The sequence below is a fragment of the Labrus mixtus genome, chromosome 19 (assembly GCF_963584025.1).
Source record: "Labrus mixtus chromosome 19, fLabMix1.1, whole genome shotgun sequence".
NCBI classification, from domain to species: Eukaryota; Metazoa; Chordata; class Actinopteri; order Labriformes; family Labridae; genus Labrus; species Labrus mixtus.
In genome coordinates, this window is record NC_083630.1 from 15,311,834 (window position 1) to 15,327,252 (window position 15,419).

General features: G+C 41.1%; 2 protein-coding genes across 2 annotated transcripts in view; both read left to right on the forward strand.

Annotated features, from left to right (window-relative positions):
• The window catches only part of map3k22 (mitogen-activated protein kinase kinase kinase 22), a 39,920-nt gene extending 32,679 nt beyond the window's left edge, over window positions 1-7,241 (forward strand). Inside the window, exons 14-18 of the mRNA XM_061063931.1 lie at window positions 631-779; window positions 902-1,033; window positions 3,031-3,160; window positions 4,357-4,534; window positions 5,219-7,241. Of these exons, the coding sequence (XP_060919914.1) occupies window positions 631-779; window positions 902-1,033; window positions 3,031-3,160; window positions 4,357-4,534; window positions 5,219-5,447 (818 nt within the window). The 3' untranslated portion in view covers window positions 5,448-7,241. The remainder of the gene's footprint in view (window positions 1-630; window positions 780-901; window positions 1,034-3,030; window positions 3,161-4,356; window positions 4,535-5,218) is intronic.
• A 1,288-nt stretch (window positions 7,242-8,529) lies between these two features.
• Window positions 8,530-15,259, forward strand: cry-dash (cryptochrome DASH). The gene is made up of 14 exons (XM_061064231.1): window positions 8,530-8,619; window positions 9,307-9,479; window positions 9,853-9,946; window positions 10,036-10,166; window positions 10,307-10,455; window positions 11,706-11,794; window positions 11,910-11,983; window positions 12,099-12,188; window positions 12,554-12,633; window positions 12,735-12,794; window positions 12,895-13,052; window positions 13,234-13,353; window positions 13,493-13,669; window positions 14,745-15,259. The coding sequence occupies exons 1-14, from the start codon at window positions 8,557-8,559 to the stop codon at window positions 14,850-14,852; spliced, it is 1,566 nt and encodes a 521-aa protein (XP_060920214.1). The 5' UTR covers window positions 8,530-8,556; the 3' UTR covers window positions 14,853-15,259.
• The last annotated feature ends 160 nt before the right edge of the window (window positions 15,260-15,419 follow it).

The window sequence follows — 15,419 nt, forward strand, 5'->3', positions numbered from 1 at the left end:
GCATGCCATCATGGTTAGCAGAGAACGTGAAATATCTCCATAAATACTGTGTGCCATGCATCATGTGTAAAAGGTAGTGGAGATAAAGTGCAGTTAAAATGTAAATCACAGCGGGCACAATTTCCCTGTCCTCGTCTTATCCCAGCCTGCCATCTGTTATTATTCAGTCCACAGTTTGCATTTTCCAGAAACTGTCTTTGTCATAGAACTGAAGCTCGGCTCAGCAGTCTGAGGTCGGCGTGTCTCTGTTGTCCTTCTCACCCACACACGACCAAACCGTCTAACCTGACCACAAAGAAAGTCTCAGAGTCTGCTCTGAGGCGCTGAGATGCTCTCTCTAGGGTTTTTTTGTCGACTTTCTGTTGTCTGAGCGTGGTTTTTACTCAGATATCATGGGCTTCCCCTTCTGAGAGGGTCTGCGGTGGGAATTATTCAACGACCCTGCGGTGGATTTGACGTCTGGCTTCGTTAAAGTTACAGTTGGATTTTGTGGTGGATTTTGACGCATGCCTCAGTGGTTCAGTGTTTGCTTGAATCAGTATATCACAGTGGATCTGTCATCCTCTGGGGGACTCAGCTACATAATGAATTACTGCTGGGTTTTCATCATGTGGTGTCTTGTTTCTGCAGCGCCGCGGGCGCCAGTCAACTGGCGACAAGGAAAGCTCCTGGGGCGCGGGGCGTTTGGGGAGGTCTACCTCTGTTATGACGCCGACACAGGCCGTGAGCTGGCTGCCAAGCAGGTTCCCTTTGACCCCGATTGTCAAGAAACCAGCAAGGTGAGAGAGGACATAATAAGTCTCACACTGGATTATTCCAGGGCAGTGATTTATTGTTTCCAGATTTAATATGATTATGAACTCTGTTATGTTTTTCTTAATTTCACCTCTCTTTTCTGCAGGAGGTGAACGCTCTAGAGTGTGAGATCCAGCTGCTGAAGAATCTGCGTCATGAGCGGATAGTTCAGTACTACGGTTGTCTGCGGGATCTGGAACAGAGGAAACTCACCATTTTTGTGGAGTTTATGCCGGGGGTGCGTATTCTGCAGAGGAGACACCACATGTAGCTCAAAATCAAGGCAGCAGTCCTAATAAACGATGTCTGAGAATGCCACATTGTTGTATCAGCTGTACACACATTTCAATACAAACATTAGTTCAAACCCTAAGAAGCTACATCTGCTTAAAAAAAAAAACAATTCTGAAATGTCAGCAGCTGTCATCAATCATGTCCTCTGTGGTTGATGTCAGCAGAGCAGCTCAGTTTATGAGATCATTTTCTCACTAAATGAGCGCTTTAATGAGCCACTGTCGCCTGTAGACCCCGTCACTGCGTCTGTTTTTTAATATTTCCGTGACCTCTTTTTTTTTTAAATTCTGAGAGCCGTTGAGTGACTTAGTCACACATTGTCTGGAACTTGGAAATGTTTATGTTACACTGGAGTTTGCTGGCAGAGGCAGGAGGGAAGGTGACAAAAGGCAAGTCGGTGTGTGTGACTGCTCGGCACGACTGCACCGCTGCAGCTGACCGATAACGCTGTAGCTGCCCTCGGGGTGGGTTGGGGGGGTGGAGGGGGGGAGAAGTGGTGCGGGGGCAAGTGTCCCTCTGAGAGGCAGAGAGCTGTTGAGGTGTCTTGTTGACAGCTGAAAGTCTTTTTCACTTTTTGAGTCCAAAAGTGCGTCACAGGTGTTAGGTCTTTAGCTCTTGAGGAACTGAAAACAGGAAATGAGAGGAAATGCAGGACGTCGGAGAAAATTGAGCACATTTCTTTCAACACTTTGCATGTTTATATGATTCTTTTTTTTTCGGTGCTTAAAAAAGGGCTCAGAGGCTTCTTTTATAATAAAACAAATGCAATCTGCTTCAGCTGGAAATGTTATTGTGACTATGCTGCAACATTTCCCTTGAAGTCATCGTTACTTTAGACACTGAACCATTGGATATTCATTGTACACTAGGGATGGGACATAATAGTGGTTTGGCAATTTACTGTTGTCCTGACTCGTGAGATACATCTATTGTATCCTTTGTTAACTTAATATTAAAAATGTGCTCTGAACAGACTTTTGACTCACCGCATAACTACTACGTGATTCCTCATGGTAGCTTTAATGACATGAGGAGGGTGATGTGAACAGAAGTTAATTGGCCAAAGCTGTTGACACGGACATACAGAGTGAACTTGGCTGCACATTGATTGTCAGAAGATGAATATTTTGTTACCAGACATTAAGTCAAATCATTAACTATGTCTGTTATTAAGCACAGAGAGGTAAAGCAAAGGATGTTTAGAGGGTCAAACTGAGTGAAAATGTATCAGAACACAACATTATGTTTAGTTAAACATAAGCTACTTCTGTAGGATTAAGAAGGTCCATCGTTAAAAGTACCTGTAAGGGAACTTGCAGTTTGTGTTGAGTTTGGTGCCCCCCTGTGGACGGAACAGTACCTATTCCCTCCCATATGTATAAGTGCCTTTTTTTTTCTTTTTCCTGCTTTCTTCTAACAGTCAAGTGTATCGCTCATAAAGAATCTAGCAGTGACAATTAAAAAAAAGGCTTTTTTCTGCAGCCTGCTTTGAATCACTTCATCTGACACCTACCCCCCCCCCAACACAGTTTCAGGCATTAAAAATACCTATACAGAAATAATCAGCCGTTATACTGATGGTCTTGTTTGCTGTTGTAGCTCATAATGAGGCATCAGTATTCATTTCAGTTTTTAAGAATTAGCTAAAAACTCCTCACGGTAGCTTTAACACATTTGAATTCCTAGCTTTACAGGTCTGACTGACAAAACATCCAGGAACTTGTAATTCACTTTCTCTTTTGAATCTGGCCCTTTGTATTGATTATGTATTATATAAAGGATGTACAATGTATATAGTTGACTCTGTTTTGCACACTACAGCTGTAGAAATAATCTCAGCTAACACTGCAGCCAATACAACAATCTGTCCACCATTTTTCTGAGCTCCAATCGTCCTCTCACATCCCCCCTCTGTTTTTCTATCTCTTTCCGTGTCTCCAGGGCTCAATAAAAGACCAGCTGAAAGCCTACGGGGCCCTGACTGAGAAGGTGACGAGGAGGTACACCAGGCAGATCCTCCAAGGAGTCTCCTACCTGCACAGCAACATGATTGTACACAGAGACATCAAAGGTAAAGGAAAAATGAAAGCTAACAAAGGTCAGGAAAGGGGTTTAATTGGATTTGTAACCCACACTTGAGACATGGACGTAGCTGGCAGTGTTTAAACGATGCTTTGCGGCTCGTTCCGCGGCAACTGTTGCTGAGAACACCACTGATCCATTCATTTCATCCTGGTTGACATTTCCTCATCTGCCGTCTACAGAAAGAGCCTGGAAAAAAAAAAGTGCTATTTTGAACTCCCCTTTGAGATATATTAGGGACTTCATGCTGGTGAAATCAGCCGGGCTAAAAATGTCCGACACCGGATGGAAAGGCTTTAGTTTGCCCGCCCGCAGCTTTAGGAGTCACTGCCTCGTTCAGCCGCAGCCAAGAAGAGGAAAATGTACCGTCTGGTGGGGGGAAAAAAAAGATAGTAGGTCTCACCGGACACTGGCAGGCTCTATGAGAGTACACGTGGGTGGGATTTTCCACTTAAAAATGCTCCTCATGTGTTATATATGATGTGTGTTCATTTCACCACACAAGAGCTGCTCTGTGTAAAGTCAAAGGAGCTGTCAACACATGCTGCTTTAAGACAGATCTTGGCATCACAGCCATGACGATTTGACTGTAAAGTTTTTTGCAAATGTGACGTTCCGAGGAGACTTAAATGGACCGTGATTTATTAGAGTCTCACATCCTCCCTGCAAATGTGCCGGCAGTGGAAACACATTGACAAAGTGAGAAGTTAAGAGTAAAGGTCACTCTTTCAGTCTCTCAATCTCGTCTCTGCAGCCCTCAGTCCCTCAATGGGAGAGGAGATTGAGCAGCGACTGGTGTAGCCTACATTAGTCACTGATCAAACAAGTGGAGCGTCTGGAGGAAACGGGATAGACTCAGACTACATGTCAGAAAATAACTCAAGAAGGAGGAAAGAGGGTGTTGAGGTTTGATACACGTGGAGCAGGCGGCTGATTCAATATTTCATTTTCTGATTTGTTTAATCTACTGAGGCATTTTCCAATTTAAGACTTAAATAGTTCAGTTTTTCCATCATCGCAGACTAGTGAAACAAGAGGAAAAATGTACCTTTCCCTTCAGGCCAACATCCTGGCACAGTCACTTTTTCTAACCACACTGTAACGGTACATTAACTGAAGGATACCTTCAGTCCTCAGGAGACTCTCGGATAACTCTGAAATCATCTTTTGTTTTCATTCCTCAAGGTGCTAACATCCTGAGGGACTCGTCAGGGAACGTGAAGCTGGGAGACTTTGGAGCCAGCAAACGTATCCAGACCATCTGCATGTCTGGTACAGGAATCAAGTCTGTCACTGGCACCCCCTACTGGATGAGTCCTGAAGTCATCAACGGGGAGGGCTACGGCCGCAAAGCTGATGTTTGGTAAGGATAACATCAGGTAGGAGTGTAATGAGGCCCAAAGGGGATATACCAACGATGAAGGACAAAAATCTATATTTTTCAGTGCAGGTAAAATGATAAGCTGTTTCTGTAAGAAGCAATAAAGTTACCTAAATCAATGGGAGGTAAAGCCCTACAATGGTAATGGTTTGGACTGTACTCTATGTAAGGAAAGTCTGACGGCATTTTAAATAATGACTTTTTGTCTATTGCAGTCATTTTTAATAAGAATGTTTTGATCAACCAACAGAGGTACAATTCACATAGCAACAATACTCAAGTTAAGAAGCACACTGTCTCTATCTGGACATAAAACCAGTCACAGCTGTGATATGTATGAACTCAGTTCTGCTTTAGTTCAGTTTTATTTTGCATAATAAACAAAAACAGGCAGATAGCAAAGACAGATATTAACCAGTGCAGGAAGCGGTAAAACACCTCAGATCTTATTTGAAGCTTCCAACTTGAAATATGTTGAAATATCACAAAATAAAAGACACACTGAGTTGACACACAGAAAAAGAGAACAAAAAGATGTTAAACTAATAATTAAGTATATAGAGACAGGATGGACAATCGAATTAAAGCAGAAAATGCTCATATATTAGAGTAAGTTGAAATTCTGAAATCAACATCTATGTTTTTTTCTTCTTTTTTTGTCCTCAGGAGTGTTGCCTGCACTGTTGTGGAGATGCTCACCCAGAAACCTCCGTGGGCCGAGTACGAGGCCATGGCGGCCATTTTCAAGATCGCCACCCAGCCTACAAAGCCCATGCTTCCAGAGAGCGTATCCGACGCGTGCAGGAACTTCTTACGGCAAGTGTTTGTGGAGGAGAAGATGCGTCCCACTGCTGACGTTCTGCTGAGCCACCCGTTTGTACAGGGTAGCTTCTGAGGCCCAGGGACCCCCTCTCCCTCCCCCCTTCTTTGCCTGCGAGGGCCTCTGAGTCCGCGGCGCCTCCCCTCCTCTCCGGCCCGCCCCATCCCGAGGGCTCCTCCCAAAAGTCACCAGGCTCCAGGGCTCACTCCAACTTCCTGCCCTGATGCCCATCACCAGTGTCTGCCTTGTCAGGAACCCTGTTTCTCTCACCAACTAGCTCAACTCCAATTTGCCACGCAGAGGCCAGGTTGACTGCTGTCAGACCTGCAGAGTCCTCTGAGGCGTCGCAGTGTGCTCCCCAGGAGGAGACTGACGAGGAACCACTTAGCAGTCTCACAAGTTCAGACTGCTGTCCTTTAACAAGAGCAGGAAATAAAGGACCAAAGTGCAAGAGCAGAATTGCTCTTCACACTCATTTACTGCAGTAGAACAGTGTGTAGGTATGTAATCCTGACCGAGCGGGGACATCACACCTGACAGTACTGTATGTAACTCATCAGCGAGTGTGAGTGAAAATAAGAAGTTACAAAAATGTATATGACACATTCGAAGTCATCTTAGCAGTTAAGTTTTCTATCGATTGCTAAAAATTGTAAATGTATTTTTGCTAACGCCTTACAATAAGAATTTGTAAGTAAGAATGTCTTTTTTGAAACATCTTACAGGGTTGCATTACCCTCCTTTTATAGCGCTCATACGCCCATTTAGAAGGAATGTCAACATTGCACTTTTGATATCATGCATTGACACATTTCAAAACATGCAGGATAATCAACTGAGGAGATATTTTTCTATTTCAATCATGTTTTAAATACTTTCAGAGTTGTGTAGTTTCTTCTTCAAAAAGACCAAATTATTTTGCCGCAGTGTGCAATGTCTATCAACCAATACCAACATTTACTATTGGAGTCTGACATCCATCCCAGCTTCCCATGCAGTGAGCCGTGAGTCCACAGAGGAAAAGGGCCAAAGAGAAGATGCAAGAACTTGTAAAGACTTAAAGTAATAAGTATTAGTCATGTTGGATTGTTTTAGTCGCCTCAGAGCCCTATAGCCTTTTCTATGTTATGGCAGCTTCGTGCACAGTAAACTGCACAGACCAAATCAGATGCATTGATGTTAACGGATTGAAGTAAACGTCTTATTTACATTTTTCTTGCAACTTCAGTATGAATCCAGTCACCCCATGCCTTTACTTTGCTTCCCACACTGAAAGAATGGCTCACCTGATCACCACTTGACAGCACGTCAAGTTGGAAAGACGGAGCTGAAATGCTGTATTTTGTAAAATGGAGATTTAGCGAGACTTCTATCTGTTGAGGTTGATGTGGGAGGTGTAGTGGCTAGCTGTAATACAGTGGCACTTCAGAAGTGATCAAATGTATTTTGACCCTTGTCAGTGCCTTATCTGAACCTGCTTGTACACACAGATGTTCGCTGCCAAAGCAGAACGCTTCTTAATAAAGTGAGCAGCTGTTCAGTAGAGCACACGCGCAAGATTTTATATGAAAAAAAAAAAAGTTTATACTGTAAATACATATTGTTCTGCACTTTTGTATGAAATTTCTTTACATTTTATACAAATCTATTTGATGAAATAGCTATGTTATACAGTAGAATGAACTGTGATTTAGACAGGATTATGTATGAATGTCTCTTTGAAAGCTGGCAGGCGGTATGAAAAGGCTGAGAGGCTTTCGATTGGGGCAGAGTTTGTTTTGTCTTAATGACAAAGCCTTGAAACATGAAATGTATCAAGTCAATGATCTTTTATACATTTAACTTAAATAAATACAAAGCCTAAAACCACTCTCTCTGTGTGATTTCATTGTGTTTTGTGTGTGATCATATTGCACTGGACTGTAAACAGTTTACTTTTCTTTACTTTCTCCCCTCAGATACCTTATTCCCTGTTGTGACATCTACTTTTGAAAACATTATTGCATTCATATGGTATTTTACTATTATTATAAATCCAGTAAAACATTGAATTAAAAAAGTACATTTGTAATTCATTGTAGGGATTTCCAGCCTCACCTAGACTTATTATTGTCTATTTTTTCCTCTATATTTGGTTGAACTGCACAAACCTAAGCAATCATATCTAAATGTTTTGAACTATACTTTTTATTGAACGTGAGCAAGCTGATAGTTTAACTTTACGTTTTAATTGAAGTAAAGATTGACTGCGTACAGGGGTGTCGTAGTGGGGGGAAAAGTGGGACTGACTACCCGGGGCCCAGTGGGAAGGGGGGCCCTTCATGGGCTTGAAATAAAAATGTATTTCTTATTTCGCTTTTTTCTCTAAGTTATAACCGCAATAAGAAAACAAAAATTGTCTGAATAAATAAACAAACATTCAGAATTCCTTTCTGGAAAAAAACATGGAGTCTGTCTCAAAGGCCCCTCTCCCCCCCCCCCCCCCCCCCCCCCTGCTTCAACTGTCTGAAAGGTGTGTATATTACAAAGTTGAAATTATTTTTAAACTATGAGGAAATATAACAGTGATTATTTATCTTCCATTTTCAGGGTGCAAAACAAAGCATAGTTGTTCAAAGTTTTTACGGGTCATTTGTAGAGGTGCGGTCATAGAAATGTTCCGGGTTAGTTTGGACCGTGGTAGGGGTCCAATGTGATATCTTTTCATGGGGCCCAGACTGTGTAATTGTAATTTCATAAAGAAATGCTTTTTTTTTTTTTTTTTAAGAACAATAACCCTTTCCTGTGTAGTTACTGTGTAATTTTACATTATTGTATTTTTTTATTTAACTGATGTAAATATGTTTGATTTGATTTTAACTTGTGTTGTATTCCCGTCTCCCGTTTTCTGGAGCTGCTGTAATGCACAAATTTCTATAAAGTTTATCTTTATCTTTAAATCATTTTCTACCCCGTCTATGAATAGAATGTAAAGTAGGTATGTGAAAGTAAAGCATACAGTACATTGGTTAACCTGTATAGTATACCCTTCAGCTCGGAGCAGCTGTTAAACAACGAGCTTATAAAACCTGATGTTTTGTAACGTCGTGTTAGAAAACGTGACTCTCCTGGAGGCTCTCAGTGAAACACGCTGCTCCCTGAACAGAGACAGAGACACTATCTTTTACTGAAACTACTGCCGACAATGTCTACCTCCCGTACAGTCATATGTTTACTGAGAAACGACTTGCGGCTCCACGACAATGAGGTAAGAATATTAATTGTTGTTGTTGTTGTTTCGAGTCCATTCAGTTATGAAACGTATAAAACATCCAGTTATAAGTGTCAATTTTACACGATTTGCTATTCTTGAAACTGTTGCTTTCATTCCGGAATCAAGAATAATAGTTAAGGTTATGTAGTAGTATGCAATCTACTTAATATTTACAATATCTACTCGCTTCATGCTAGTTTAGCACTTAGCTACAAGCATCAACAGATACACTTCCGATTCTATTTCAGAATAAAAGCCTCGTCAAGTTCTTGACAACTGCACACGTAAAAATATTGTTCGTAGACATTTTTTTTGTGCAATCATGCTTGAAAAGAACAGGACTCCAGGCTGAAATTAAATTTAAAAAAAAAGAAAAAGATTAAATCCTGTTTTTCAAAATAAAATACGCCTTTTCAATTAAAATTTAGGCGATGAAAAATATTTTTGCTGACTCGAAACATTAAATAAACATCAAGTTCATGTGTTTTGAATACTAACTGTTTATTTTACTTCAGCAGGTCTGGTGCATCAGCCATTTTATTGTTTTTAAAGTTTGTAAAAAAAAATCAAATGTTGTCTAAAGGCTATAATAAAAGTTTGCTGCCACTAACAATGTGCTGTAATAATAGTATGAGAGTTGATGATAATATTGACCCATACTTAATATCTCTTCATGTGCAGCTTTTCCACTGGGCTCAAAGAAATGCAGAGCACATAGTCCCACTGTACTGCTTTGATCCCAGACATTATGTTGGAACGTACAACTACAACCTGCCAAAAACTGGACCTTTCCGCCTGCGCTTCTTACTGGAGAGTGTCAGGGACCTCAGAAACACGTTACTCAACAAGGGCAGGTGACTATGCTGTTGTGCATCTTCTAGGATATATGACTCCAATTTCTGTATCTGCTGCGTTATTTACATTGTAGACTTTCTACACAGTTCAACTCAGTGTTTGCAGAGTATTATATTTACCAGGTTAAAAAAGTGATTTTTATCTTTTTTTTTTACCTTTTACATGCATTCATTGCTGGCCTTGATTCCAGCCTTCCAAGATAAAGCTGATGTACTGTAGATGTAAAAGTACCTGGACACATCTGGGCCTGTAGGGGTTTATCTTTACATTAACTCGTGTGCTGTATTGGCGGAAAATTACTTGGCTCTCTACCCAGGATGCAGCTTGCCTGTGTGTGTATTAACTGGGACCTTTTTTGTGCGTGTGTGACAGCAACCTGGTGGTTAGACAGGGGAAGCCAGAGGAGGTAGTTGCCGACCTCATCAAGCAGCTGGGCTCTGTCAGCACCGTGGCTTTCCATGAAGAGGTAGCTTCATACAGTGTTTTCTTATTGTAATTATCACTACTTTAGTACACTGTCTTGTGACGCTGATGTAGATCTGCCGCATGTTTTAGGTAACTTCAGAAGAACTGAATGTGGAGAGCAGAGTGAAGGAAGTCTGTGCGCAGATGAAGGTCAAAGTCCACACCTGCTGGGGGTCTACGTTGTTCCACAGAGATGATCTGCCGTTCCCCCACACGTCCAGGTCAGAAAGGAGATGACTCACCTCAGACAAAATATCCAAGTTCTGTCCAGTATCCTATTTCTTATTCCAGCCATACTCTGAGACGTGTGAATGGAGAAAGTGCTTAAAAGATCTTGTACATTTTCCTCCTTGTTTGGTAGACTGCCTGATGTGTACACACAGTTCAGGAAGGCAGTGGAGACCCAGAGCAGGGTGAGGCCTTTGTTACCAACCCCTGAGCAGCTGAAGCCCCTCCCCCAAGGGCTGGAGGAGGGCGCTATCCCTACAGCAGAGGACCTACTACAAACAGGTGAGTCTACCCAGTGAGTACTAACGACATCGTTGTCAACTTCGACATTTTGTTGGACCAAAAAAAATGAATTGGGTCGGTTCATCCAAGACCTCTTTTCATCCGTTTTCAACCGGTTAAAATATTGTTATAACACCAATGTGTCACAAACCCATTTCTGTTTTAAAAACCTGATGAATTGTTCATTTGAGCGTCGTAAGGGCGATGGAAATGATATTTGTTGCATCAAATTGTCCAAAATCATGATGCAGCAGTGGGTGGTTTCAATCCATTTTATTGTTCATGAAATAAATATACAGCGCTTTCTAGGCTGTTCAAATGTTAAAAGGGAGATTTGGAGACTTCGGAAAAGACAGCAGTTTTAAACATTCTCCTCCTCAGAAGAAAATAAAGATTGCACATTTGCTGGTACCTAAGCCCTACAGCTATAGACAGAAAGACCCCTGGGTGCTGACGTAGTTATTAGACACCTGACAGGAGCAGGGGTTTACAGAACGATCGATGGCTGAAGGTGAAGAAGAGCATCAAAATTAAAAAATGGGTCTTTGTGAATTTGCCACAGGTCTACTACTCCTGCGTACATTTATTTTTTTTCGTCGTTGGTGACTGTAATGCTCTTCTCGTTTTACAAAATAACTTTAGCTGCTGTAAATATGAGCTGGATCTTAAAAATCTGTGTGTGTGATGAATCTAGTAACAGAAGCCGGTTTCACTGTGAAATCTGGTCTGAACATAGATGTCAGTGAAAAAAACTTTTTTAACTTTTGAACCAGTTCTTTTCAACAGTGGTCATAGACATATCCTTTAAATGTCTTCTCAACAGAAAAAACACTCCCTGGGATCCTTATCCTTAACGTATCTTGCACTTTGCCTTTGTGTCTCCGTGGTGCATCTGTAACATCAAGTACACTTTTTACGAGCCTCGTTTTATCACGTTCTTATTTGATGTGCTTATTAAATTGGCTTTTGCAGAAATGCCTTTACATGCTGTTTGCAAGTGGGAGGCATAAAATGCTCATTTTTATGCAGTGCCTTTATTGAGTCAAACCACATTGCTTGCATTTCAGAATTCAATAGGCAAACTGCTGCGCACAGATTTTCCTCATTAAATGCCAGCAAGCGAGCCCACTGATATCCACGTATATGATTGCGCTTTTATGGCTCAGTGTGTCTAAATGTACATGAGGGAGTATTCAGCATGTATGAAACGAGTCTGACGCTGAAATGCTTCTCTTGTTATTTTCTCATAGAGCCTATGAGTGATCCTCGCTCGGCCTTCCCCTGCAGTGGTGGTGAGAGTCCGGCTCTGGCCAGACTCAAGCACTATTTCTGGGACACTGTAAGTACAACATCAATCACAACTCTGAAGTGGCTGCTGTTTTCTTAATGACAATACATTTAACTTGTATGTTCTGTAGGTGTAATAAAGACTGTGTATGTTGTATGTTTTGTAGAATGCGGTGGCAACTTACAAGGAGACTCGTAATGGCTTGATGGGTGTGGATTATTCCACTAAATTTGCACCCTGGTGAGTTTTATTCTATCATTTAGTTTACTACTGAATGCCTACTACAATTTAATGTTCCATCTTACTCAGTCCTATAAATACATCTCTAATGCTGCTCCCCCTGGCAATCCTCCAGGTTGGCGATGGGTTGCATTTCACCCAGGTATATTTATCATCAGCTCCAGCAGTATGAAAGGGAGCGAACAGCCAACCAGAGCACGTACTGGTGAGTTTGGAGTTACAGTATTTCACTGCTGCACAAACACAGTTCCTGGAACTCCACATGCAATCACAAAAAACATGCACACAAAATATGAAACATCTTACATCTCCCGCAAAAGCAAGCACTACGTTAAAAAAAAAAAAAAACCTCTTCTGTAAATGTTACTTTACACAGAAACTCAAAATAAATGGATCCCTCCATCTCCAACCTCATGCTGCTGTGCGCAATCCCACTGCTGTCTCTGTAGCTGATATTGGAAAGCTATATGTTAATCTGTTGTCTTAATGTTAATGATAGGTACATTACATATTTTATTACAGGCCAATAGCTACACCCAAATAATATGAGACATTCTCTGGGTCTTTCAGGGTCATTTTTGAGCTTTTGTGGAGGGATTACTTCAAGTTTGTGGCTGTCAAGTACGGAAACAGACTGTTTCAAATCAAAGGTCAGACAAGTTCAAGTTTTCAAATCTCTCCAACCTTTACATGAATACTTCTTCCATCACTGGCAATTCAAACTCAAAGTACATTTTTACCTTTTTACCAGGACTTCAAGACAAATCTATTCCATGGAAAAAGGACAAGGAGCTTTTCAACGCATGGAAAGGTTTGCACCTTTTACTCCTCATTGTTCATAAACTGCTCTTTATTTAAACACACAAGCGGTATCTTAAGAGGTGCGTTATATGTCTCATTTCTAATTACAGAGGGGCGCACAGGAGTGCCCTTTGTGGACGCCAACATGAGAGAGCTGGCATTGACGGGCTTCATGTCCAACAGGGGGCGGCAAAACGTTGCAAGCTTTCTCACTAAGGACCTGGGCCTGGACTGGAGGATGGGAGCCGAGTGGTTTGAGTATCTTCTGGTAATTAGTCGAGGCCCGGGTTTCAAAATCTGCTTGGAGTGTTTGAATTGTTAAAAATATATTTTTAGGATATAATTATGGACACAACAGCACATATTTAATGTATAGTTTCAGCAATTTTTAATGAACTATAAAGTAGATTTTATTGCAGAATGGATTAATTTTGTATATACCTCCACAGATTGACCACGATGTCTGCAGCAACTATGGCAACTGGTTATACAGCGCTGGCATAGGAAACGACCCCAGAGAAAACCGCAAGTTCAACATGATCAAGCAAGGCCTGGACTATGACAGCAATGTAGGTTAAATGGACATGTGAGACATTTTGTCTGGAGCGTTTTAATGTTTGCAAAAAAAGTACACAAAAAGTCTGAGGCCCGTCTTTTTTGTGACTGTACTGCTGTCACGTGGTGGTGATGAAACTGCCTCTGCTGCAGGGTGACTATGTGCGCCAGTGGGTTCCTGAGCTGCAGGGCATCAGGGGAGCAGACGCGCACGCACCCTGGACCCTCAGCAGTGCGGCGCTGTCACGCGCTCAGGTGTCCCTCGGTGAAACGTACCCCACCCCCGTCGTCATGGCGCCTGAGTGGAGCAGACACGTTAACAAGAAACCGGTGGGTGTTTTAGAAAAAGGAAGTGTGTCGTATGTCTGCGTGCTGCTGGTGTAAAAACTTTTTTTATGGTTTGTTACAAACAAAGGTAATGTACCTATCATATACAAAACAAAAGTATTGTTAATTGTTTAACTGGTGAAACCCTTTTAGCTTTTACAAAGAACGGGATGGTCTGGATTAATTTGATTTCAAACTTTTAGAAGTTCTCTAGACTTCCTGACAGTTTAACAAATTATTCAATGACATCAATTTATCTAAAATTTACAAAAATAAATGCTGACAGAAAATCCTAAACCCTGAAAACTTATTTATATTGCAGACTTTTTTTTGGTCCTTTTTTTTCAACCCATGAGTGAGGAACAATTGGAGTGTTTGAAAATAGTAAAAGCTACAATGAGGAGTTTTTAAGTCAGACTGATATTAACACTAATGCCTCTATATGACCTACCAAAGCAAACTAGACCATCAGCAACAAGACTGATGTAGTTATTCGACACGCCTCTTACCCCTGCAGTGAGCTAGGTGGTTAACAGCCAGCTGCAGAAAAGCCTTTTTTTCCATTCCAAGGATTGATTGAGAGCTGCGCATTAGACAGTTAAAAAAAGAAGATGGGATTTTTTTTTTTTGTCAGAAAACACGACTTTCATATGTTCAGGAAGACATCAGCAGAGAGATTTACACTTCATCCACAAGGGGCGCCATTAGTGACAAAACCCTAAAGTTCATCCCAGGAGTTTTACGTCATAATGTAATTTATAGTAATGTAATCATATATGACTCAATTAACAATTGTTGTGCAGAGCTAGTCAAAGACTTTAAAATGTCAAGTGCTTCTTTCTGATAACACTTTGTTTAAGGAGAAGTTTCAGTGCAGAGCTTGGAGTATTTTGACACTGCAGTTTCCGTGCATTGCTTAGGTTTACAGAAACTTCTTCCATCAGTGGCAATCAGTTACTTTAAAATTGTTACTGTGAAAAAACAACAGCTTTTGATTTGGACTTTCAGTGATGCCTCCATTGTTTCTGTTATTTTATTTAAAAAGTGACAGCTAATTTTTGTGTTGCTTCCTTTCCAGAGTGGAGCGGGGCCTTCACCAAGAGGAAAGAAAGGCCCGTCTCACACTCCAAAACAACATCGAGACAGAGGCATTGATTTCTACTTCTCAAAGAGCAAAAACCTGTGATCTGCCTCCAAGCAAAAGCTGAGCACACACTGCAGTATGCCTCATGGACAGAAGCTTCAGTGACACAACAACCTGGACTGCTGCTGTAAAACATGTGATGCACAGAGGGAAGTAGTCTAATGAGGATTTAAGGGAAATGCATGGTCCCTCTCACACTTGCATACTTAGCTATATGGGCCACCAAGTAGTGCTCATTGAGCACCTCGTACGCACTCATGTTTCCTGTTACCCTGAAGTAACTCTAAAAGCCACTGTGGTTTTTAGTTCGGTGAATTAGATACCTGGAACTTTGAGCTTGTGGTTTTGAGGCAATGTTTATCATCTAAGTTTATTATTTTTGTTCAGGAAAATATCTGATGTTGCTTTTTTTTTTTTTTAATTAAACTTTTGCAGTTTTGCATATTTATGACCGTGCCTTCACTTTCACAGTTTGTGTCTTGTGATGTGCTTTTTTTTTTTTTTATATGAAATTAGAACTCAATATGATACTGAATATTGAAAAGTTAATTGAAGAGTTACAGTTAATATTTGTAAAGGAAGGATGCACAGCTTTCTGTTTCAGCTTTG

Coding starts and splice junctions, on each gene's coding strand:
- cry-dash (XM_061064231.1), top strand. CDS start 8,557: ATGTCTACCTCCCGTACAGTCATATGTTTACTGAGAAACGACTTGCGG. Junction 8,620..9,306: donor TGCGGCTCCACGACAATGAG/GTAAGAATATTA, acceptor CTTCATGTGCAG/CTTTTCCACTGGGCTCAAAG. Junction 13,053..13,233: donor AGTGGTTTGAGTATCTTCTG/GTAATTAGTCGA, acceptor ATACCTCCACAG/ATTGACCACGATGTCTGCAG.